At 40.7% G+C, this 25,308-nt stretch overlaps 1 protein-coding gene across 2 annotated transcripts in view; it reads left to right on the forward strand.

Annotated features, from left to right (window-relative positions):
* LOC138481015 (sodium- and chloride-dependent neutral and basic amino acid transporter B(0+)-like) overlaps positions 1-25,308 on the forward strand; it is a 995,695-nt gene that overhangs the window by 355,184 nt on the left and 615,203 nt on the right. For both annotated transcript variants that reach the window (XM_069612862.1, XM_069612863.1), the window contains one exon: positions 1,808-1,969. In XM_069612862.1, the coding sequence (XP_069468963.1) occupies positions 1,808-1,969 (162 nt within the window). The remainder of the gene's footprint in view (positions 1-1,807; positions 1,970-25,308) is intronic.

Below are 25,308 nucleotides of genomic sequence, written 5' to 3' on the forward strand. Positions count from 1 at the left end.
CACACCGTGCCCCGCATGATATGGCCTCCTATAGACCCTTGTCATTGATTAATATGGATGCAAAAATATTTGCGAAAGTCCTGACAACAAGGCTTCTCCCAGCATGTCCCATTTAGTACATCCGGATCAATCTGGTTTCATTCCCACGAGATCAACTGCTCTGAACCTCCAGCATCTGTTTGTGGTGATGGCTCAGGTGAATGCAGATGAGAAAGACGTAGTGGATGCATTGGATGTTGAATAGGCATTCAACTCTGTATCCTGGAAATATGTGTTCATGGTGCTGAGCCGCTTTAGGAATGGCCCTTACTTCCTGAGTTGTGTCTGACTTCTATACACAAGACCAGGAGCGAGAGTCCACTCAAACCAAACATTGTCTGCATTATACCTCCTTGGTAGGGAAACTAGACAGGGTCGCCCCTTCTCCCCAATACATTTCGCCCTTACCATTGAGCCCATGGCTGCCTTTGTTCGACAGGCACACGGACACAAGGGGATTAGGATAAAAGGGTCTCCACAAATAATATCTTTGTATCCTGACAACACACTCCTATATATCCGAGACCCGGAAAAAAATCTCAAACCCATTATGAAAGACATCCATGAATGTGCTTGGTATTCCGGTTACAAAATAAATGAATCAAAACCTGAATTATTCCCTATCACATCCCTACCACACACCCATCAAATATTAGTGGGTTCAAATAGGCATCCGTCCGAGTCCGTTATTTAGGTATCATTGTGTCAAGAGGCCTTCTTTACTAAGCTTAACCCCCTGCTCACTACGTTCATGTGGGGACCTGGTGTCACAAGTATGAATTGTCAGGAATTGGCAGAACCATACACAAGTGGTGGCCTGGCAGCACCTGATTTTGAGCTTTACTACTTAGCATCACAAGCCCAATTTGCAAGACATCGGTATGACCAGAAAGATACAGACACACACATACTGCTAGAGAGATATGCTGCGTTCCCCACTGAATTAAGCTCAGTTATATTTAGTACAAGACACAAGGACTCCTGCGTATTCGACCCAGTTAGTACCACTGTTAAATGCATGGTCGAAAATCTTTGGGAGGGTTAAGGTGGAGATGCCCTATGACCGAGAAGTTCAACTATGGTGCTTTCCTGGAATTTCAACAACCTTTGATGAGGTACTATAGAAAACCTGGGACCCTGATAAGCAATTTAAAATAGGTGACATGTACCCTGAAGGTGAATATGTTATTCAAGGCGACTTTATAAACACTGTTGGGGGCAGATAATTGAAACTGTTACAATATCATCGAATTAGTAAGAAATGGCCGGCAGTGTGGCTGATGCAATCGAAGATACCACACACATTCCATCCTCACTCGCTCCTCTTAAGTACCTATTCGGAGATATTGGTAAATCAGCCGAGACCACAAGAAGAATGTTTAATGTTGCATGCGCTGTGGCTAAGAAATGTATATTAAAGTTTTCGAAGTCTAAACATGCATGGCTCCTAGAGCTAACACATATGAATGAATGTGAAGAACAATTTGTGCTATTTGTGCCTATGACATGTCGCCCAAAGGACATCTGGGCCCCGTTCAGAGGTTATTTATGTGAGATGATATCTGACAAGGACAGCTCTTGATCCTACTTGTTACGATATCGAAAAATTCCCTGACACAGTTAATCGATGAAAATGTTGTGCACTGTGAATATACTATGCTGTGATATGCGACTGTTAGCAAGACCATTCAATAAACAAAGTTTAAAAAATAAAATGTCAAAAATATACAGTAAAGGGTTAATGAAAAGTGTGTTTTTTTTGTTTCAGGAGTGGGTATCACCATGGTTCTTATCTCAACGCTAGTATCCATCTACTACAATGTTATCGTTGCCTACAGTCTCTATTATTTATTTGCCTCTTTCCAAAAGATATTACCTTGGTCTGATTGCTTCGAATGGGCAGACAAAATGTGCAGCAAACATCTAAAAGGTAGGCATTCTACTATTGTACTTGTAATATTGCTACAGACAAATATGCATCACACAAGAACAATATTATACATTTACATTTAAAGTCGTGCCTCTGAAGATATAACACGACTTGCTTCGTCATTTGTGCCCTATTTACATTCCAGTCAGAATAACGAAGATCTCATTACAAATAAAAGTTTTAAAAAGAATTGTTGGAACTTGATGTCTGCTTCTCATTCAGCAGTCTAGTAGGTCAAGCTGCTATGCTTTGTGGTAAGGCGAATTCTCAGAAATGTTCTAATTCCTCTCTACCTCCGCAACTTTGCTGGCTTTTTTTACTTTTCATTTTTAACCTGGAGAGAGTGAGTCCCTTTTCCCTACTCTCTCATGTAATTTAATGTGATTTTGTACACTGTATTTCTTTTGGATGTGGAGTCTGACAAACTCCATAGGCATCATCTTATACATTGTGTCACACAGCACCTTCAGTGCAGTGGCACAGGCAAGTCTTTCAGGTTTCCCAAAGGTTTAAATACCTTCTTTTGGATAAACTGCTGTTTCCAAGAGCAGTAAAGTGAAATTGACTTTACTTACATTTGTAACTTTCTAGACCCAGCACACACTATCCTACAATAGGGTGCTTGAGGGGTTACTTAGTATCCCCTATTGTCTAGCTTCTCATTTAACAATTTTATGTTACCCATTCCTTGATGAATGGCTGGTGGCAGGGGTCTACCTTTAACTACTGTGGTGTACTTTTACCGCGTGCTGCGTTTGCAGCTGCAGTAAAGCACACAAGGGTGGCATTTTTGTCAATATGGCCCCGGTCTTCTTTTTTTTTGCGCCATTTCTTTGTGGAAAGGTCCCTCTTGAAATTTACTATGCGCGCCAAAACAGGTTTGGCCGCTTTGTTCGTTTTGTCTTTGGCTCCAGGGTGTCTGGCGGGGGCAGGAAGCAAGAGAGGTGCCCAAAACTCCCTGTGCTTCGTCTCCTAGGAGACAAGAATGCACTCTTATGTGATTGGCCAGCTGGCTGTCCGGCAAGGACAGCCACCCTGCTGGGTGACTGACAGCTAGGCTTGAATTCATGGGAGAAACCTGCATAAAAAGTGAGGCTTTTTGGCTTGGAAGGCAGAGTCGACTACTGGACGAAGGAATTCAAAGAAGAACTTGGAAGAGATGCCTTCTGCAACTCCTGGACCGTTGGTTTGTCCGGTGAAGCCCTGCTGCTGTGCTGAAGCTCCAAATTTGTTATCAACAGAGAAGCCCCACAAAGATGACTTCTTCCTTTGAATTGGTGGGACCAATCAACTCCAAAGTAAGCCACCTAGACATACTATCGAAGCTAGTTGAATTTCCACTGTAGTTGCTGCTGGAACCCAATAGCCAAGGAGAGGAACACCAGATTGTGTGCGTTGCTTTTAAGCTGGCTAAGAGCTCCAGGAAGATCCTCCATACTCCCAGGGAGCAATACTGACTGAGCCTGAGTCACCTCAACAGAGTGCTGGACCCTAGATGCAAGGAAAGCCCATCTCGATGGCCAGGACCCACGGTATTGCCATTTGCGGTAGACGCAAGGAGCTGAAAAACCGAAGTGTCACTTGTTTGAAGATTGCCGGTTGCGGTCGGTGACCGTCCCATTGCAGTGCAGGAGTACCCAGAAGTCCTCCCTCTTGTCCCCATGACTGAGGCACAGGAACACCAGTATCTGCATAGCTGCACAGTTACAGAAGCCATCTGCTGCACTTTTCTTCAACCTAAAGGTACTTTACACTCTAAGAGAACTTACCCCTTGTTGTGCCACCTTACTTGATCTCAGATGAGACTTGTCTCGGTTGCTCTTGTAGAGTTGCTTGTGTCTTCTACTACTCAGAGGCGTAACAGCTTGTGACCATACATTTGATTCTACTTTTGCTACAAAGATTTCTAAAACATTGTGCAAGACTTTTACTTACCTGCAAGAAGTGCTTCAGTTCACCTTCACTTTCTCTAACTTAACATTGGCTGGCCTGGCTCCCTGAATGACTCTTCTCTCCTCTGCTGTTGCATTTTGCCTTCCTTCCAGGAAAAGGTTAACTGACTTTGCATTGTTTTTTTTTTTTTTAAAGTACTTACCTAGTTGAGAATAATTGTGTGAATACTTGTCTTATTCTAAAACCTCTTTTCTTTGGCACTCCTCAAGTATATTCTAAATGCAACAGCGATATAAGAATGTCCACAACACCCTAGCTATTTAAATGTGTAGGTAGTGTCTGCGAGCCATCCCAAATGGGTATTTGTTGATTTAGAAAGCTAAGGGTGTGTATTTTTGAGTTGTATGTGTCTGTTGCTTTATATTGCTGCCTTCTGAAGAAGGTTTATTCAGACTGACTGTTTAAATAAATTAATAATTGTTTAATGAAGAAACCTTGTGTGTAAGAGTTTATTTGAATACTTGCCACTGTGAATCTCTGTGTAACTCCCCTACAGCTCACATTGACCCCTCTTGAGATAAGCCTGGCTACTCGACCACACTACCAACCTGTGGAGTACAGACTTATATCAAAGGTTGGGTTCCTATTGCCTAGAGGTCAGGGTTGTTGTAGTGTACCCAAAGGGCACTGCATAAAATGTTGCCTAACCCTGTGCAATACAGTGATACGGCTGTGAATGATTGACATAAGTGCTGAGTGTTAGTGGATGGGTGCTAAATTGCTAAGAGCGGGACCTACAGCAGGGGAAGCTTATTTATTTGTTTATGTATTTATTTATATACAGGAGAGACAATGCTCTTTTGACACAAAAACACAAACAATAGATAAGAAAGCAGATGTGACGGGAAGCAGTGAGCTTCTTACAATGGGTGAAGATTGAGGTACATTCTGACCAGGTTGCGGAGGGGAGTAAATGGAACAGTCACTGGTGACAATACATCAGTTGATATACATAGATTAAGGATAATCAACATCGGACATGTTTAAGTGCATGTAGGTTGTACGGCCAGCTGTGCTCCGGATGTGACCATAATGGGTGAAGTGCTAGAATTGAGGCATAGGAGGTGAGAGACAGAGGCAGGTTAGAGGTGAGTGAAAAATGTTAGCTAGCAGGCAGATGAGAGGAAGGCTAAGACGAAAAAACTCAGAGGCAAATAGGTAGGCTTTTAGTTTGGGTTTGAACAAATCCATGTGGACCGTTTTCTCAGATGTCGGGGGGTGGGGGGAGAGAATTCCATGCAACTAGAGCAATTAGATAGAAAGAGCAAAAGCGAGAGGAAGCACAGGGAGTGTGAGGGGCCACATGGGTAGTCGAGGAAGCTGCAGCATGATGCTATCCTGTGGCAGAATCAGTTTGGTGGGGGACCTGTAGCAGGTGATCTAGTTTATCGGTGGCTGACATAACTTGGTTGTGGTTTTGGGTATGACTCCCTGGCTGACCTCCTCACTTATCTGGATGTGGGGGAACGAGTTCAACTGTGCACCCCTGTGACTACCTTGGGCTCGATTCTGCTGCATGGACGAAATAAGAAACATGCTGTTCCTTGTCACAAAAGCACTTCTTATTTGCACAGAGTCCAGCTTTTCTATGATGTCAGCTTCGCCAAAACTGTTCCTAATTATGTGCCACCCTTGCCTGATGGAAAGGCAACAGCCCTAGTGACAGACGCAAATCGAGTGCCTGCCATGAAAGGGCATTCTCTCCATCATCGCGTGTTTTACATGTATTCCCTCATAAAAGTATGCCATCCTTTGTGGTGTCTGCACAACACTTGACCCGATGTACTGATTTGCAGCTCTTGGATGTAGATTTATATGTGAATGCATGGTCTGGTACAATATGTACACAATACTCAGTAGAGGGGCAGAGCAGCTGTAATCGCCCCCACTTCTTTTTGTTTAAACCATGTTTTGCCTTGATACCTGAATGAGGAACAGCTTGTTTCCAATTACACGCTTAATTGTGAACTGTACACATCTGGCAGCAATGTCTGATTTACCAAAACTATCCCTGATCCTCTGAAAGCTTTGAGATGTTGTTGCTGTGAGATGTGCCACATACTGCCTGTGCTATAAAGGATTATATAAGGAAGCGGGGCAAAGTGCAGTCCTGCACGGATCAATGGAAACAAGAAGGCCATATGAGCTGATACTGGTGGTGCGTTTTAAACAAGCCCTGTGTTTTTGCTTCCGTATTTTTATGTGTAGCCTGTCCACGTCCTGATCAGGATGAAGAGGACGCAGAGGGAATTTAGCCAAGAAGTGCGGACAATGCTTAAGAATCATTGCGACCGCGCAGCACCGCAATGTGCGCCAATGCGAAATACTGCTGTGCGGCAGGAGGACAGGGGACGATAGTCCACAAACCCAACACCAAACATGGTGAGTCGAGGAATAGTTATTCTTCTGCTACCATTGCTTGTTATACTAAAGATGGGAAGACAATAGGAGTTAAAAATAAAAAGCAAACAAAAGTACGTAATAGAGGAAGTGAAAATGCCTCTGGGCTGCCAGTGCGCTTTATAAATGCAAATAAATAAATAAATAAATAAAGCAACAAACCGAAAGGGAGCCACGTGGCAGCAAGAGGTTTTCAGAGCACTTTCCTTTTAAATAAAGAAACAGAGGATGCTCCCGTCTTGAACAATACTCTGCTTATATCTGACAAGACTTTATTTTCTAACCCCCAACTTGGACGTGGCAGACACGCACATTTTTGATGTGTTGGCCTAAACGATGGTGATGGGAAAAAAGATAGAAGTCAAGCCTCCAGAATCATCAGGAGTGAATGATGGTAAGCAATTGAGTGCTAGGTCTACTGAGCACTCCAATTCCACCTGGCAAAATGAGCGATCTTTATTGCACGTGGCAAATTCCTTCCTTCAGCTGTGTAGCAGTTTGGACAATGAAGCAAACAGAGAAGAAGTTTTAAGGAATATTAACTCTCTATATGCTAGTCATGTGCTATTTGTCAACTCACTGAGCCACAGCCTAATTGTAGCAGACACCATGGTACAGGACAGGCCATGTCAGTATAGGTTGTTGCTCCCATAGGCCTAGGAGTCCTGTCATCTTGCCCAAATCCCCTTATTGAATAGCTCCTTGAATAGCTCCTTGAAAGGAGCTCAATCAAGTAACCAACCGAACTTGTCGATTCACGTTACATTACAGTCATTGGTACAGCTTTATGATGCTCTCTATGGAGAAATTAAAAGAATTACAGAAATGCTAAGAGTAGTTCAAAATATAACACAAAGGCTGCATCAAAGAAGATTCAGAAAAGATGGATTAATTATTGACAACCTTGCTCCAAGGATCAGAGAGCATGTCAATTACAGATACCAATCCCTCAATCATAACAATGTGGCTACCTCAATTTGAGAAATCTCAGAGGATGATACAGAGACTATTGCTTTGCAGGATTTGCCAAATACATTGAAATCTAAACCACAACTGAGAAACAAAAGAAGAGTCATCACTTGCATCAAAAAGGCGACATGTGATTCAATTATTTTGATTGCTGGTCCCTGAGCATTCAGAAGTAATGATCTTGCTGGGGAAACAGCTCTCTGAGACATTTCTTTGATATCATGTAAGAACAAAACAAAAAAACAAAAAAGGAACGGGTGGCAGAAGAATGATCACAAATGTGTATTCTCCCTTTCCTGACAAAATCCTCCTGTAAAAAGAGAGCTGAATACCAAAAAATTAGAGCCAGGTTCTGAGCTTGATGACCTAAGAGACTCGTTTGGTGTATGTGACAGTTTAGAGTTGGAATCAGAGAATCTGACACAGGGAAATCAGGATGTTCTGCTTTCAACTCTACTCCCACAAAACGTCAAACAAGGAAGCTGTGTAGAGGTAATAAATAAAGACCCTATTCCCCAGGAAGTAAGAGACATAAATTGGGCCACGGCAGGTCTAAAAGGTCCAACAAAAAATATACCCATTGCACCGTTCAAGAAACCGGTTTGTGGATGAAGAAACCTAAGACTTATACAGTCTCAAGATATCATCCAAGTGGAAATAATTGTTGACTTTAGATAGGGCAGGATGGTTATTCACACTAGGTCACCAATAATTTATAACATTATCATGATTGTGGAGGTGGCACTTCTAGGTTTGGGCTTTCAGTTATTAACCTTTAAACTAAATTTAGTGAATTACATTGTCTTTTCTAGAAAAATGTATGTTAGTAAGTCCGAACATAGGAAGTTTCCTGTAGATTACCAATATGAATCATGGGTTGAAGAGGAGCTATGCTCTTGGAAATGTGTGATTGGACTAAAGATGGGACAAAAATGGAAGGGTGAAGAATGGTCATGGGCCTCGTCTTCCATGTTGAGAAATAAAAATGGTGTGATAGCAGTAGTGAATCTTTAGTAAATGTTGCTTTAATCTGATTTCATGGAATGGCAGGGGTTTAATGAGCGTGTAAAATCCTGGAGAGGGCGCACCCCTGTTGGAAAGATTTGAAATCTTTTGAAAAGAGGTGTGGTTGAAGAAGTCCACATGTTGGATGGCGGGGTACAGTATCTTCTTAAACAGAGCAGTAGGAAGCACCAGGGGAAGACCTTCTGGGGGTGTATTAATGGGTATCAGGAATTATGTCTGTCCCATAATTGAAAGATGTAACGGACCATCCTCGGATATATTAGAAGTGAGGTTATCTTGGTCAGGGAAAAGTTTCACTGGCTCAGTTCATTTACTGCTGATAAACATCTATTTGAATGTTATACACAATTAGATGTCTTCTTGGAGGAACGAAATATTATTTTCGAAAGGTTGGTTCAATAAATTTGGCTGTGATACTGTCTTGTTATTGGGGGACATGAATTGTGTGATGCTGTTTTGGGATCAGCTGAAAGAGTTTAGGAAGACTCATGACAAAAATCCATCAAAGAAGGGTTTACTTGGGTGGAGTCTATGGTGGTCCTTCCATAAACTCAATGGAAACATTAAAGGTGGTATACTGGGTAGCCACACCTGGCAAAGTGTCAAAAGCATTTCAATCGTAGATTTTTTGTCTAAGGTATCCTGATGTACAACACAGAGTCTGTGACGGTGACCATTTATTTATCTAGTGACCATGCATTTCTGGTATTATGATATGATATGGCATTTGTAACGCTCCTATACACAAGTGTTTCAAGGCGTGACGAGGAAAGGAAAGGGGGACAGAGGGAGGACAGAGAAGACAATCTTACTAGGCCAAGTGGCATTGAGATTGCCCAAGTGCAGGGGATGGGGAAGGGGAAAAGTGCCAGGGGAGGGGCCAGTGCTGTACATGGGATCAAAACAATAACAAGAAGTGTGGCCAGCAGGTGGCAGGTGCAATAGTAAGTGAAGACATCAGTTGTCCAAAAGTGCTGATAGGGGGACTCTAGGGTTACAGATACAGACCCAAGTGCAAGCGTTGCCGGGAGGCAGTGCAGGTGTGCATCCGGGTGGGTAGGGACCTGGGCCCGAAATCAAATTGTAGCCAGGTGATCAGTGCAGTGTCAGACATGAAATAAGCAGGGGAGAGGAAGAGAGAAAGCAGAAGCAAAGAGGACGGTCTTGAGGTGCTTGTGGAACCAGAGATGGTTCTCTTTGAGTTTCAGAGAGGCCTTCCTCGTTGCTTGGAGAAGCGACTGACCTTGAGGGATTTGGAGGTGATGGAGTGAAGAGCTTGAGTAGGAAGGTATTTACAAAGAGAGAGTTGGAGGAAATGAGGACCCAGGAGGCCACTGGGAACCAATGCAGAGATTTCAGTGCTGGAGAGATATGATCCCTGGGCTTCAGCCCAAGGACAAGTCTCGCAGTCCTGTTCTGGATGAGTGACAGAGGGCAGAGAGTAGAAGCAGGCATATTTTGAAAGAGGCTGTTGCAGTAGTCCAGTCTAGAGAGATCAGAGCTCAAGAGACAGTGAGTTTGGGAAGGAGGGATAAGGAAAAATACATCTGGGGAGGTACAGTTGGTAGTTTCACTTATTAGAGACATTAGAGATGTGAGGATAAAAGGGGAATGTGGAGTCTAAGATTACAGGGTTTTCTCATCACAGGCCACATTCCTGTAAAAGCTGACCCTTTTAGGTTGATTGCAAACATGGGGGAAAGCAGGATTAAATTGTCACAAACAACTAAACTAAAATACAACATTCTCCTGGAAGAAATATCAAATCAAGTGTTAATGAGAGAATGTAAGTTAACAGATGCTGTGGCCTATGTTCATTGTTTCCAGAAGGGTACAGCAAAGAAGTAGCAAGCCAAAATCTGTTTGTCGTGGTAGGACCAATCAATATGATCTGATGATCCATGACGAGAAGAAATCCCTGAAAATGAATTTCAGCAGTACAAAACGTTCTATAAATTTACAGAATTATGAGCATTGAATGTATCAGGAGACTGAAGCCAGTTTATCGTAGTTGGCTGATATTTAACAATCAACCTGTGTAATGCGGATAGATAGAGAATGCTATCTATCACCAATAAATGTAATCCCTACATTTTTTGGACGCGCATTAATAAAGGAACAAGGCAGATGAGAGCACGTCTTCCTCCTCCCTAGAAAATATCATCTCTGGTTCCGAATGGAAAACATTTTTGATGGAAAAATGTGGCACTCATAATCACACAGTTTTGAAGTTCTCAATCGCATTATTAGGAAAATGGCGAGCACCAGTAAGCTAGAGTAGAGTAAGGGATGATATTATAAAAACCAAAGCATCCACGGCAGCTGGCCCGGATCTATTACCTAACTTGACTTCAAAGAGTGATGAAGTACTGTGGTCCAGCATTATCTAAAGGCTATTAACAAATATTTCCAGGTGGGAAAAATCCCAGATCCATGGCAGGCAAGTTATCTTGTTCCTATTTATAAGAAGGGCGGTTGTAAGCTACTTCAGTCACAAATGCATTATGGGTCAACAGAATCTCTATATATGGGCTTCATATATCTATCCTGTGCATTTGATCTAGTCAACCGGAATAAACTTTGGAATAAGTTACATGAATGGGGCTAAACTAAACTAAAATTGCTGGTGTCCCTTCATGAAAGGATGAATGCCCAAACCAGGTTCCATACCATGGGGAATTTAGGAGCACCCTTAGAAACAACTATGGGCCTTAGACAGGGCTGTGTATTAGCCCCATGTCAATTTAATCTCTATCTGCATGATCTGCTAGACCGTATAAACAATGTCTAACCTTTGTCCAAAAGTCAGAAAATTAATTATTCCATCATTATCTTTTGCCAACAATATCATCATCCTGGACAGAACTCCTATTGGACTTCAAAGAACCCTTCCAAAACTAAGCTACTATTTTTCACAGAATGATTTAAAATGAAATGCAGATAAATCTACTATAGTATTAACATCGGAAATGAGAACAAAGCACCCTTTCAGTGGCACATGGATGCTTCTATCATTAACACTAGAGTCATATATTTAGGCTTCATGATACATGATAAATCAAGATGCAGTGTGACTATCCTACAGCTAAAAATTAAATTGGCACCTTTCTACACACAATCTAGAAATATTCGGTTTAAATATTGCTGAATTACTATGCTACCAATTCTACATTTCTATGTTGGCGAAGTGATCCCATCGTCAAGTTGCAGAGTAGTCGATTGGGATCAGACTGATAGACTTGAAAGCATGATTTGGAAAAGTGTGTTTGGCCTTCCTGCATCCTTGCCATTTGTGGTTTTACAGCAGGCATTAACTATTACCTCATGGAGAACATATGCAAATATAGCAATGTTTAGGATTTATTATAAATTATTAGCCCCTCCTTCAGAGTCATTGTTTGGGGAGATGCAGGAGACGTTGTTAACTAAAAGTGATCAGGCCCTCAACCAATTTGTTCATGATTGTGAGGAGATGTAAATCAACGTGGACACTGATAACAATAGCTTGATGGTCAACCCATGCAAGGTTTACAAAACATTTCAAAGAATTGCATAGGCTAAGGATCTGGATAAAATTGTAAAATACAAATGATATAATAAGGTTGTCCAACTTCACAGACACCCATCTAGTTTACCATCATATTTTGTCTGGTTCCAAAACCTCACATATTGCAACATCTTCCTACACTTTCATTGCTAGTCATTGGGGAAAATGGTGAGGTGGGGCCCAATAAGATGCCAGCAAATTACAGAAAGATAATGCAGAAAATATAAAGTTTCATTTAGCAGATAAAACATCCATCATTGGTATACGACTTGCATGGGAACACTGTCATGGAGATTAGCAGCTTTCAAAAATGACTCTGATGACCCTAATATAATTAAGAGCGAGAGATTTTGGCTAAAGCTGATGAAGGGTGAATCTAACACAGACCACCATGGAATTGATTAAACGCTAATCTTAATTCTGAAGGTATTAGGGGAGAATGTTTATGACACATTTTTTAAGCAAGTCCTGAAATAGGGGTCGCTGGTAGTTTTATTTCTATAATTGTATTCTCTTTTATACCTTTTTTGATTGTATGTATCAGCGGATTAATTGTGCAGTTTAAATTGTTACAGTTATGCAAAGATTTTAATTAAGCAATATGAACTGAGCGGCAGGGGCATTACCGACTTAGGCAATGTGCCGGGCCTATAGTTATAGGCCCTGGGGCATTACCTGAGTTGGTAATGCCCCCGCCACAAGGGTCATTCTGCTTTTAGTACCCCGGCCGCCAAGATTTGCGTGACCGGGGCACTAAAAGCATTTTTTTTCTCCTGAAACGCTCCAGCGTTTTGGGATAGGAAAAAAAGAAAGATAAAAACAACCAAGAAAATGGCCGCCAGGAAAGGGACAACAGAGTCCGTTTTCCCTTTCCATGATGGCCATCGGGAGTGGACGCGTTGGAAACAGAAGTATTCCCAGCGCGTCCGCTCCCAAATAAAAACAGAGAAGGTAAGCATGGTGGGGAGGGCAAGGAGGAGGTGGGAAAGGGAAAAACAAAAAAAAAAGCCTTACCTGAGTCCCCGGCAGGGGAACAAAGGCAGCCTCTCAGCCGTGGGTAATGCCTTGGCGAGGGCCAATCAGAATGGTTGTTTCATTCTGATTGCGCCCTCGCCGGGTACTATTAAACAAAACGCCCACCTCAGATTAGTGATGCTGAATATTGTCAGTGAGCATGCCAGATTTCCCAGCCCATTCATTGAACAGCTCAGAATCTGCACTAGTGTGTTGTGGATGATCTTTGCGTAAGAGTGAGCTGGACCTACAGTGCACTGGTCTAAATGCATAGTGTCACCACAGCTTGTAGGTCCTTATTCTGAGCTCAGGAAAAAAAGTGGTGTAGAAAGCGGAACTTCTCCCTCCAGTGTTCAGCACCACCATTTTGAGGTAGGTAAAAAAATCTATTACTGTGGATGCAGCATATTCAGCAGTAGCACTGCAAGCATTTCTTAAAACACTTTTACTTTTCTGATTGACAAAGGTGTCCATCATTTTTCAGTAAATCAGAAAAGTGGTGCTGCAGTCTGAAATATGAAATGCCTTAATTATGATGAAAAAAACGTGCTCAATAGATGGTGCTCTTTTTTAAATCCTTTTTATACATACAAAAACAGGGCTTAGATAGGTGAATGCTCTTGCAGTGCTTACCGGGCATGCTCAACAGGGTTGTTGTCAGGTCATAAATCAGGCAAACACAAACGCCAAGGCTTTTGTGTCAGTGCTCCACATACGTATTTTGAGAGAGAGACAGAGAGAGAGACAGAGAGAGAGAGAGAGAGAGAGAGAGAGAGAGAGAGAGAGAGAGAGAGAGAGAGAGAGAGAGAGAGAGAATTTAGAAACCCCTTTTTTCAAAATATGCTTTAAGTGGTAGGCATGAAACAAAGTGTGCTTGGTGTTATTTGGTGAATTTGGTGGATGGTTTATTAAACTATTTCATATGCGTGACTACAGTTTTGAGTTAGGAATGCCATGTTTATGTTATGTGCTTCCTCATAACTCTCAATGTTCTTTTATTCGATGATTGAAACTATTTGAAAATATGAAAATAATACCGAATGAGTAACGATGGAAAAGTGTATGAAAAAAGAAATGGAATCTGTAATATTTACCTTATTTTGTATATTGGACTGTCTGGTGGAAAAAATGACCTTATTGGATCGATTTGGAAACAATATAACACTAGAGAACCATTTAAATTGGACCAGTAACGCAGATGTATTGCTCCACTGAATAGTCTCTACGTGTTAACAGATGAACCGCTGTGCAGACTGATGCCCACAGTCCTCAGAGGTATTTTTTACAGACATGTAAAAGTGCTGTGATGTCAACATCATAGCACATTTTTCGCAACAAGCTTGCCCAAATGAGACGTGTAGTTCACTGGTGCTTTTTCATAGGTGCTGTGTTTTGGAGTTGGGTGGACTTTCAGATAAAGAGAAGCCAGGTCTCCTTAGCTTTCCTTTGATCATCTGCTTTTTGCAGTAACCAATCAATAAAGCCCAACCATTAAGCTAGGCTTGTGTGGAGAATTCAATGCAGGATATACAGTAGGTGATTTGAATACAAGCAGTGTTTCATAAACACAGACCCAAATGTTTGAATGTAAGAAATGTTTTATCCATTAGCTCTTTCAACTGGGAGACCGTCCAATAATTTGGTTATTTGTTACAATTAACACCAGTTGATGGTGAATTCATCTTTAGACGAATCACAAAAAACGATGGTGCTGAAACAACAGGAAACTTTAGTAAATTAAATATATATTTGTCATACCTTGAATTATCTGAATACATGAGACAAAGTGAAGACGTACAGTATGCTGAAATAGTTCAAGAAATGCAAACTGCCACAGTAACCAAAAACGGCATCACAATATTACAAACACGACACACTAAATTGTAGCAAGGAGATAAAAAAGTAACAGCAGCAAAAGCATAGAGTTTATTAGTTAAAAAAAAGGGGGGGAGGGGAATCCAATATGTGTTATGTCCAATTTAGGTGACTGTGAGAAATATAATTCAGAAATGATTTCTAAAGTAATGCAGAACATAATTTCACTAGAAGCAGTAGGTAATGCAGAGCAGTATGGATTAAGTAAATAGATGCAAAAAAAGTAAACAGAACACTAAAAGGATTTCAGCATAAAGCGCCTTGGGGCATGCTTTCATAATTGTTTAAATATGTGTTAAACTAGGCTTAGTCAATGGAGAAATGGTTTACATATTTGGTTTTCAAAACCTTGCCAGAAACTTATTTATAGAATGCATGTTCATATTTATTTATTTTCTTTACTGTGGTATAGTTTTGAGTAAACAAAACATTTCACAATTAGAAATTAATGGATTTAAAGGAAAAGATAAGAAATGGAGCGGAAGGGAGAAAAAAAAGAAGATAGAGGAAGTGTAAACCTAATAATACAAGTTTTGTAATTTCACACGGTTAAAACTTGCAGTTTCTATGGTTACCAGGCCAAATAGCCGGCATTCCCTGTTTCACCTTGTTTCACCAGGCACCCACAATCTCCCTGGTGTTGACAGTATTACATTTTAGTTTGATACAGTACCAAACCAGTGGGTTACCAATGAATTGCCATACATATGGAGGTGGTGAAATAGAAACACCTGAACACGTAACAGCAACTAAAAACATACTGCAACCCTTCATATAAATAATCCTCCAGCTTTCACTAACAATACTAGAGCAAACTGTTGTACACATGTTGCTTAAAATAGGGTGTTACAAATGTATCTTTAAAAAGAACAACTTAGAAATGAATGCCACAATTTGCTTGTGTTAGCAGTAATATTAATTTTAAGAAATTCAATTCAACAGAACACAACATCGTATATTTTTCAGTTGTTCACTGTAGCTGGAAAAAACAGCTTTCCATAAAAATGGGGTTCAATTGTACATTTTAAAAGGGCAGTATGTCCTGTCATTTTTCAGAGCTGAAACAGATTAGTAATGAAGATGTAATTGTTATTCATTAATGCTCAATGTTTTACTACTTCTCCCTCTGTGCCCTCTCCCTGTAACTAAGCTCCCCACAATTAACAGTGCCTCAATGCCCAAGGGCTACCGTGCGCTATACAAATATAATAAATAAATAAATATAAATAAATAAATGAAAATTACCATAAAATAAAGACTGCTATGGCACTGAAAATATGCATACATTATGTTATTAGAAAGCTACAGCAACATAAAGGTAAGATTTCAATTGTATTATATAAATACAATTGTTCCTGTTAAAATGTGAATGAACCTAACCAATATTAAAAAGATAAAATTAACATTTACAATTCATCAGCACTTACATATTTTTCAACCTAACATTTTAAAGGTGAAATGTAATATTTGTAAATGAAATCAACATACATGTTAAAAACAATAACATATAATAAATAATATGGAGGTAAGAGATGGCTATAAGGATAGACGTGAAGGCTGTCACAACCAATCAAGTGAACTATTTAAAATAATAAATAGTTAAACAACATAAATGATGTACTGGGAAACAACACAGAATAACATAAATATAATTACCCAATAACAAATACAAATTGTAAAGGTAAAACTAACATTAATTGCATACCTGTTAAAGACACAATCAAATACATAATTACAATATTATGAGAAGTAATGCAACTATCAATACAAACTCAAATACAATAACAAATTAAATGTTTCAGACTAAAATAAATGTAATACTATAGACATACATAACATGTTACAACACATTTTACAATATAAATAATGTAGTATAGCAAGAATGTAGTAACACAATACATACAACATAAACCAGCAGATGCAAACAGTAATATAGTACATATTGTACTATTAAATCAAACAGAACACTTATTTACCAGCTTAATTTAAAAGCAGAATTCTTACAACATATCAAAGCAAATAGTAGACCACTGTTACTATTAAAAAAAACATACAATCCAAACATGTGTGAGTTAGGATTACCATGATGTTTTATTTAGGTATAACATATTGTTAACTGTGTATAAAAAAGATACAGTTGTAACTTTGGCATGTGTGTTTGTACTGTTTGTTGACTTTCATGTTTAGTTGGTTTAAACATACCCATTGTTTAACACATATTATATTTAAGAAGGAGTGTTGAGATCAGGCAGAGTGGATGGGGCAGGGCAGAAGACACTCTCCTTTTCGCAAATGAGTCAAGTTTAGGGCAGCGCTTTGCAGAGATCTGTAGTCTGGCAAGATTTAAGCATTGGCTTCCAATGGAGTGGGGCACATAGGGTAAAAGAGCAAATGCAACAGGAGGCAGAGGAGGTCATAAAACAGTGAATTTGAGAATAAAGGAAACAAGATCACGAGGAGACAGAGATACAATCAGACTGGTACTGAGGAGCAAGCCCATTGCCACATTGTAGATTAGGAGAAGGAACTTGAAAAGGGCATGGTTGTTCATGAAGTGTGAAGCAGCATGATGTCAGTAGTAGAAGTGGGACACAATCTGGGTAGGTTGTAGAGAGTGTGGTTTGCAAAGTGGAGAACTTTCTCTAGAGGGAGGAAGGAGTAGAGAGGAAAGGTGCGGTATAGGCTTGAGCTGTAGCTGTTCTCTGAGTATGAGGGTAGAGAGTTGAGTTTTCATAGATTGGTGAGCAACCAGCACAGAGGCTGTATTAGTGGTGAATTATTGTAGATGGAAGTTTCTATCAAAGAGGACCACAATGTTCCAAGTCGGGTGCGAGTAAGACTTTCAGGGGGAAGCAGAGAGGAGACAGGAGGTATGGCTTTGAAAGCTGGCAGAAAAATGGAGAAAAGAAAATTCTGCATGAATCAGTAAAGAGCCATCCAATGATTGGCTGCAGTGAGACAGATGGTAATCCATTCTGCAATTCATGAAGTGAAAGAGCAAAACCAAAAAGGGATAGCAAACCACCAGACCATCGTTTTTCAGCCTGCCAAGCCATTACAGAAGAGGAAAGACTATATGCAAATCAGGCTTGGTCCCACCCCAAAGTGGCAGTCCAGCCCAAACCTCTAGGTCACATCCCTTCTCCTATAGACGACAACCGTCCCCAGACCTTTTTCATCCTTATTGCACATCATCAGTGAGGAGTACCTTTGGTCTCTTGGCCAGAAGAAGACATTAGGTTATAATCAGAAAAGATCTGATAGCGAATTCCAGAGGACAAGGTCAGTCTTCCTTGTCCAGAGCTATAAAAGGTGAAGAGCAGAAATCCAATGACTAATCCTTGGGGAATCACCGACAGGAAGAGAGAGGAAGGGTGAAAGGTTTGCAAATTCCAATTGTTTCTAAAGGAACTAACTTAAAGGTAGGTCGCAATTCAGATGAGGGCAGTTGTGTTAAACACAAGGTAATAGAGAGTGAGTAGGATAGAGAAGTGGTTGAAAATGTTGAAAGAGACAAAGAGATCCAAAAGGATAAGTACAGAAGGGAGATTGAAGTGGTAAACATCAGAGAGTAAGTTGGACAGATTGAAGTGGATCGCTGGGATAATTATTCCATGGTGCTTAGTGATCTGGTTGAAGAAGTATTGACCAAGGAACATTGAACAATTGGGACAACTATGGCTATTTATAGAAAGATATTGAATCCCCCAACAACATCAATATTCACAAAACTCAATGAACTATCGGACAATAATAATACCTGCTATTAGCAAATTGGGTGGAACAATGTGAACATCTACAGAGTAGCGTGAGCAGATCAAGAGAAACCTTGTTAGTTTTGCCACATAGGTTGAAGAAAGCACTCTTTGAACAGGATTGGAACTCCACTCGAGCCTCCATCACCAATTGCATATTCTATCGTGATCTATTTCACAATGGGAAGGCCTACCAACAAGTGGAGCCTTACATTGAAAAATGCATGTGTCCCAAATGGAGGTGAACATTTATGCAAATGAGATTCAATCTCTGGCCTCTCGGATGGTGGAGGGGGCCAGGTTGAGAATTCCAAGAGAAATAGGAGTGTGCAAGTTCTGTAATAAGGAGGGGATAGTTGAGACATTAGAGCATCTGGTAGCAGAACGCCCAAATACCTTCCATATAAGATATAAATATTTCAGTGGGTTTCATAAAGAACAAAGGCTATATGTACCATCACATTTCTGGAGTGAGATAGTAGCAGAAGGCCATATTTCCCACTCATTGGCAACTATTAGATGTCTGAATACACTTTTTATTAGTGTTAAGAAGATTTAATTATGTGTAAGAGGTTTCCTTCAATTCTGGTTAGATTACATATTCTATGTGGTGTATGTATTGAGAGTTTACAGATGAACTATGGATCTTAATGGCATTTATTGTCATTTTATATGAATTGAACTGTGTCTGAATATTTAAACTGTTTTGTACCTCAGTACTGTAAAAATATGTGTAAGGTTTGTTTACAAACTATAGCACAATAAAAGAACATATAGGGAAAATGGCAAATGGGTTGATAGTTCACTGAGATGGTTGGGTCAGAAGAGAGTTCAGGAAGAGTCCAACAGAGAGAGAGGTAAACAAGCTCAGATGAATAATACGTATTTGACCATAGGTTTGCACAATGGTTTGGTGCTATGATGAATGGGTGCAAATTCGCTAGATGAGGAGAGGGAAAACCAGTCAAGAGAAAAATAATTAGGTAGAGGTGGAGGACAGAAGAAAGGTGGGGTAGGGTGTGAGAGGTGAGCTGTGAATGTGTCACAAATGTTAGTAGGTTTAGAGGAAAAGTGAGAAAAATCAGCAGAATGAGAGGAAGGAACTGTAATTGATTTTAGAACTGTGGGCAAAGCTTTGAGGGTAAATTTATGTTTGTGGGTTAAGGGTGAAAGGAGGAGATTTGGTTCATGACATAGGAGGATTGGGCTGAATCCAATGCTGAGATAAGGGCACGGAAGGGGTTTCTGTAGGCTAAGACTAGTGAGGGTGCAAGTGATTTGTGTCAGCATTATAAACCATGATACATGGTTGTTTTTATGGTCTGTATCTCAGATACAATCCAGGCTGAGAATGGGGATGAGAAATTGGGCGTGTGTGTGTAAAATAGTGTTGGTCAAAGGTAGTCATGGTAACATAAGGGACAACATAGGGTCGGGCAGGACAAAAAGGCTGAGATAATACAGTGTAGATTTTCAAAAGGGAAGTAAACAAAGCACTTTAAATAAAGTAAGTAACAGATCCTTGGCAGAACACTTTAGAACTCTGTTACTTACTTTATTTAAAGTGCTTTGTTCACTTTCCTTTTGAAAATCTACATGTTTAGCCAAATTAAAAAAGGCAACAGTAGTTACATTCCAGTGGTTGGATCATTCCTTTTCAAGTAACACTAATTTGTTCAAAGTCTTACTGGCTATTTCTGGAGGTTTAAATAACTACAGCAATGAATTATTGCAGTTTAAAAATATCTGAGGACTGGACTACCCCCTGGTACACAGGTCAAAGGTAGTCATCAGTGCACAGTAAACGTTAGAAAAGGCATGGTTAATTAAAGAGGAATGAATCAGGGACAGAGAAAGTCGAGAGGTCCTCACATCATCAAGCTAATGTGCCAGAGAATCTGCCTTGATTGTACTATTTGTCATTGAAGAAAGAAGAAGAATAGAGAGTGGCTAAGATGTTAAAGTGAAAAACAGAGTCATTAGTGAAAGAATAACAAACAGAGAGGTGGAGAGAGTTCATACCAGAGTGGGTGGGCTGATCATGGAGGGAGTATAGGAAGTTGTCAGATAGGCAGAAGTTAGTTTCCAGCTGGGTGTCTCCAGATAACTGGGTAAGTCCTATTTCATGACAGTGGTGGATGTAATTGGGAACTGACTTAAGAAGAATGCTTGGATCAGGGACAAAAAGAGTTGTGCAGACAATGGGCTCGATAGGGAACCAGAAAAGTGAGAGAAGAAGCTGGAGTTGAATAATGTCATATTTAAAACAGGAAGAACTGATGGCAGTATGAGGTGGGAGGCAGTAGAGAAGGCCTTATTAGTAAGGAACCACCAACATTCTGAAGAGGTGGGGGTGACTAGGAGAAGATAGCATCTTCGGTGTAGAGAACCAATAGTGTGGCAGCGTCATGGGGGATATCCAAGTGTCTCAGATAGCAAGAGTTGAAAGTTGAGGTTGATAAGAGTTGAAGTGTTTGGTGATGTAGGTAGAATTATTGCAGAGAGATTTAGCATTCCATAGCCCAAGTAGAATAGTAATAGGAAGTGGGAGAGAGGAGCAGGTGCCATGCAATAATCAATGTCGATAGATGAAGCTGAAGATCATGGGAGAATGAGAGCATGGGTTTGTTGGGATGGAGGGTTCAAGTGAGGGAAAGAGAAAGCGATAATGGGGAGAGTGAAAGAGAAGTTACATTGAGTTGTGGCTGAAGGCTATAAGATAAGGGAAGAGGAAGAGTGAGTAGAAAGAAGAATGGAGCAAAGTCAAGGTGCACAATGGAGGGAAAAGTCATGTGAAGACGTTGAAGGAAGGCTTTACCCCAAGACGGAGAAGTATGGTGTGTGAGCAGAAAGAGATGCAAGGAAAGCTTGGATCAAAAGGAGCAGATGTAAGTTCCAAGCTGTGCTAAAATGTAGTTTGGTGGGTAACGAAACACAGGTAACAAGCCAAAACCAGAGAAGTCCCTTCGTCTTGCGAGACATCAACAGCTCTGTGGTGAATGGAAAGACACTGAGTTGTAGAAGCAGAGGTCAGCCAAAAGGAGACCCCAACAATATCCCAGCTTGACTAAGGGTTATGTCTTTAAGCCCTTTCTGCCCCCAACAGGGCCAAACAGGCAGTTGCTCAGTGCTACTTTTTTTCACTGAGTTGCAAATGACTGATCTGGATTCCCAGAGGAGACTCAATAACAATAACAATGGAAGCAGAGTACCACATGACACCCTGGCAGCCGATCTGACTTCCAGACTTCCAGCCAGAATACAGGCAGGTTTCTGGGTGTTTTAAGAAAATTACCTCCTACATATCCTAGTCCCGAATAACATGTTGCACCTAAAACAAAAGCAAAATCTGACTTATTTTGGTGTATACAATATATAACCTAGTGATCAGGAGAGACAACCTTTCTGACATACTTTTTAATCATCTTTTTGAAGAAGGGAATCAATGGTTTCACACAGGCATTGATTGATTGATTGATTGATTGCTTATTGATTGATTGTTTATTTGTATAGCGCCTATAAACTATGTGTTTCAAAGCACTTGAAGGTAATGGAGGGAACAAGGGAGAATACAGTGACATTCTTGCAAGTCCTTGATACAATTTAGCATGTGAAATTGACTGCTTCACTTGGCCGGGCAACATTTCAGTGCAAGAGCTTCAACAATGATAAGGAGGGGGGAGGGGAAGGAGAATGAGATAGACAAGCGGCAACCTTACTAGGCCTGAGGGCAATTAAGGTAGTGCTGGAATTTTACAAGAGGTGATGAGGAAGTGACGAGTATCATCCCCACTCTAGTTGCCCCCCTCCCATTGACTATTGAGTTCATATAAAAGTATGTGATGTATGAAGAACAGTTGAATCAGCAAAGAGCAGCATATGGGCTCTGCCCAGTACCTACCAGCATGACTGCACCTATTAAGATACCGACACCTAAGAAAACCTGTGCAGTAAGGTATCCATTAAAGAAACCATACCTACATTCTAAACAATATGATAGTTGTTTGAATAAAATACCCGAAGAAGCAAAGAAGATAATGACGGAAGATGAATGGTGATGTCATAAATAAATCAGACTGACGCACATATAGAAGATATAATGACCTGAGAATACTGGTAAGAGACAAAATATAGAGAAGATATCATGGATAAATGACATCTTGAGCGCAAGGTGAAGAAGTTGATGTCAAGATGAATAAACTTGTGCCACATACATGATGAAGATATTTAGTTAGTTTAAACATGTACAATTGCAAGTAACTGCAAGAGGCAAAGGAATTGTGAAGCTTGCTTTTGCTAAATGGTCGATAGATTGCAGGAAGCGCCAACGTTTACAAGTATATACCTCAAGAAGTACTTTATGTATAGATATAAGTCCACTACGCATATGAGCAGAATTGAACAAAGGTTACAAAAGGTCTCAAATGGAGTGTGTCGCAGCAAGAAAATCGAGAATTAAGACAGAGGAAAACTCAGCTAAGGATGACCATGCCAAGAAACCGAGGTCTTATCTGGCTGGAATAAGCCAACATTGGATACAATTAAGGAGAGAAAAGAACAGAGGATCCAATTCAGAAAGGTCAAGATGAGCCACAGACGTCAGAGAACTGGTAGAATTAAATCAAATATACAAAAAGACACATAGAAAAGCCGTCAAAATTCTCAGAGCACAGAGCAGATTCAAGGCCAAACTACAAAGAAGTAACTGACACATGACTACTGAAGTGATGATTGATTGTAGCATAATTGATGGGAAGCTGGGGTGCAGACAAGCTTCTCTGCAACCGGATGTTCTTTCTGAATGCTGCTAGACGTAGATGGAAAAGTATGAGTGGGGTTGATGCCAGCCCAATCATAGTGGACAATGTAATCTAAGGTCCTATAGTGGATAGAGCCAATGGGACGTTGTACCTTTAGTGACATTCATAGTGGCCATTTTGAAGGGAGGGCTTAGTCACCCCACCTGACATTAAGTATCCAATCCCCTCTCCCCGTTACCATATAGAGATATAGTACCTATGTTAAGTTACCTTCCTATAACCAATCACGTTGCATGTTAGGTTTTCAAGGTTGACACGTAGAATGACATTAGTACGTGCCCAGGTTGTACATCAGTGATGACGAATTTTAGCTATAAATATTGTGCTTTTCTAAAAGTAAAGAGAGCGAGAAGATCGAGCGATTGCAGATGTTTGTTGTGCTCCCCGTTTTATGAACTTGTCATTAAACGGACTCACTTTGCCAAACTATTGAGTTGTCTTAAATATTTAATGGATGAGTATGAATCTGCATCCCCATCTATCTCGAGGGTACTGCTACTCATCTTAAAGGGCTGTTTGGAGATCATCCAGTTCACTTGGTAACAGAGTTAGATGGTTAGATTAGATAAAGATACTCATCGACCATTGACATAAGTAACTTTGGGTCCTCTGCAATATCACACGTCCTTTGCCATCCAGCTGATAAGATGTAGATAGTGGATAGATTAATTAAAAAACCCTGCAGGTTAGGTGTGACGGGTTCCTTGCTTTCCCCCAAAAGCCCCTTCCACTTCTACAAGTAGCGGATCGGGCAAGCAGCACAGAAAGGCTGTAACGAAGGCGGTGATGCTGAGCGTCCGTAGATGAAAGACATGCGAATGATGAGTAAAAAAGACTGAATGCTTTGGCAAAGCATGCATGCTTAGAAAACAAGTAAGGGAAGGTAACGGAGAGAGGCAGGATAAAATATCACATCAGAATAAGAGTGTAATATATATATAAGGGGAGAGATATTGACTCGAGTGTGGCCGAGTGTTAGGGAGAATTCTCCAAAATGGCTAATTTACCTTACCTACTGAGTCCCTCAGCAGCTTTGCTGGATTTCTAGGATTTATTTTTTTCACCTGGTAAGAGTGTGAGCCATGTGTTTTGCTGTGTGTGTTTAACATTTTCTTGTGTTCAGAGACTGTGGGGCCTCACCTACTCCACAGGCATCATCGTTTTACTATGTGTTACACAGCACCCCCAGTGCAGTGACACTGGGCTGTCTTTTAGACTTCCCAACTCAGACTCCATTTTCTGGGACTGACTACTGTCTCCCAGAACATGTAAGGTTACCATTAACTTTATTAGTCTCTTTAAAACCACAGACCCAGAACAAACTATCTTACATGGAGTACTGGAAAGGGTTAATGCATATCCCTTTTTGTCTGTTTCTCTGGAGCATTGTTTCGCTCCCATTTCATCAAGACTTGGCTGGTGGCAGTGGTAACTACCCTATTTTTCCTACTGCGGTTATCTTAAATAACCTTGGTACTGTTCTAGGCTATCTTCGTAGCCTTGAACTTAAATCCGCTGGACCGTATTTGTTTTAATTTGGTTCTGGCTGATTTTATTCGCCATTTCTTTTTGAAAATGTCTTTCTTGTGTTTTTCTCTGCGTGCCAAACCAGGTTTGGTTTCTTTGTTCACCATCCTTTGCATTCTTTTGCACAGAAGCCCCTCCTTAAGCGCCTGAAAGTCTGGGTAGGCAGGATGTGAGGGAGGGTTTTTAGGACCCCTCCCATGGGTTCCCATGGTAACCCAAGTCGCACTCCTGTTTGATTGGCTAGGTGACTGTCACAGCGGTACAGTCGCCCTGCTGTGTGATTGACAGCCAGACTGTGTGAATGGGGGAACACTACATACAAAGCAGGTCTCTGGGGCTGGAAAGGCAGAGTCACCATTGGATGGAAAGAACCGAAGAAGAGCTGACAGAAGAGGACCCCTACCAAGACTGAACCGCCCGGTGAAGCCCTGCTGCAGGTCCGAATCTTTGAAA

This window comes from Ambystoma mexicanum, chromosome 5p, assembly GCF_040938575.1.
Source record: "Ambystoma mexicanum isolate Mex_15411 chromosome 5p, UKY_AmexF1_1, whole genome shotgun sequence".
Lineage (NCBI taxonomy): Eukaryota > Metazoa > Chordata > Amphibia > Caudata > Ambystomatidae > Ambystoma > Ambystoma mexicanum.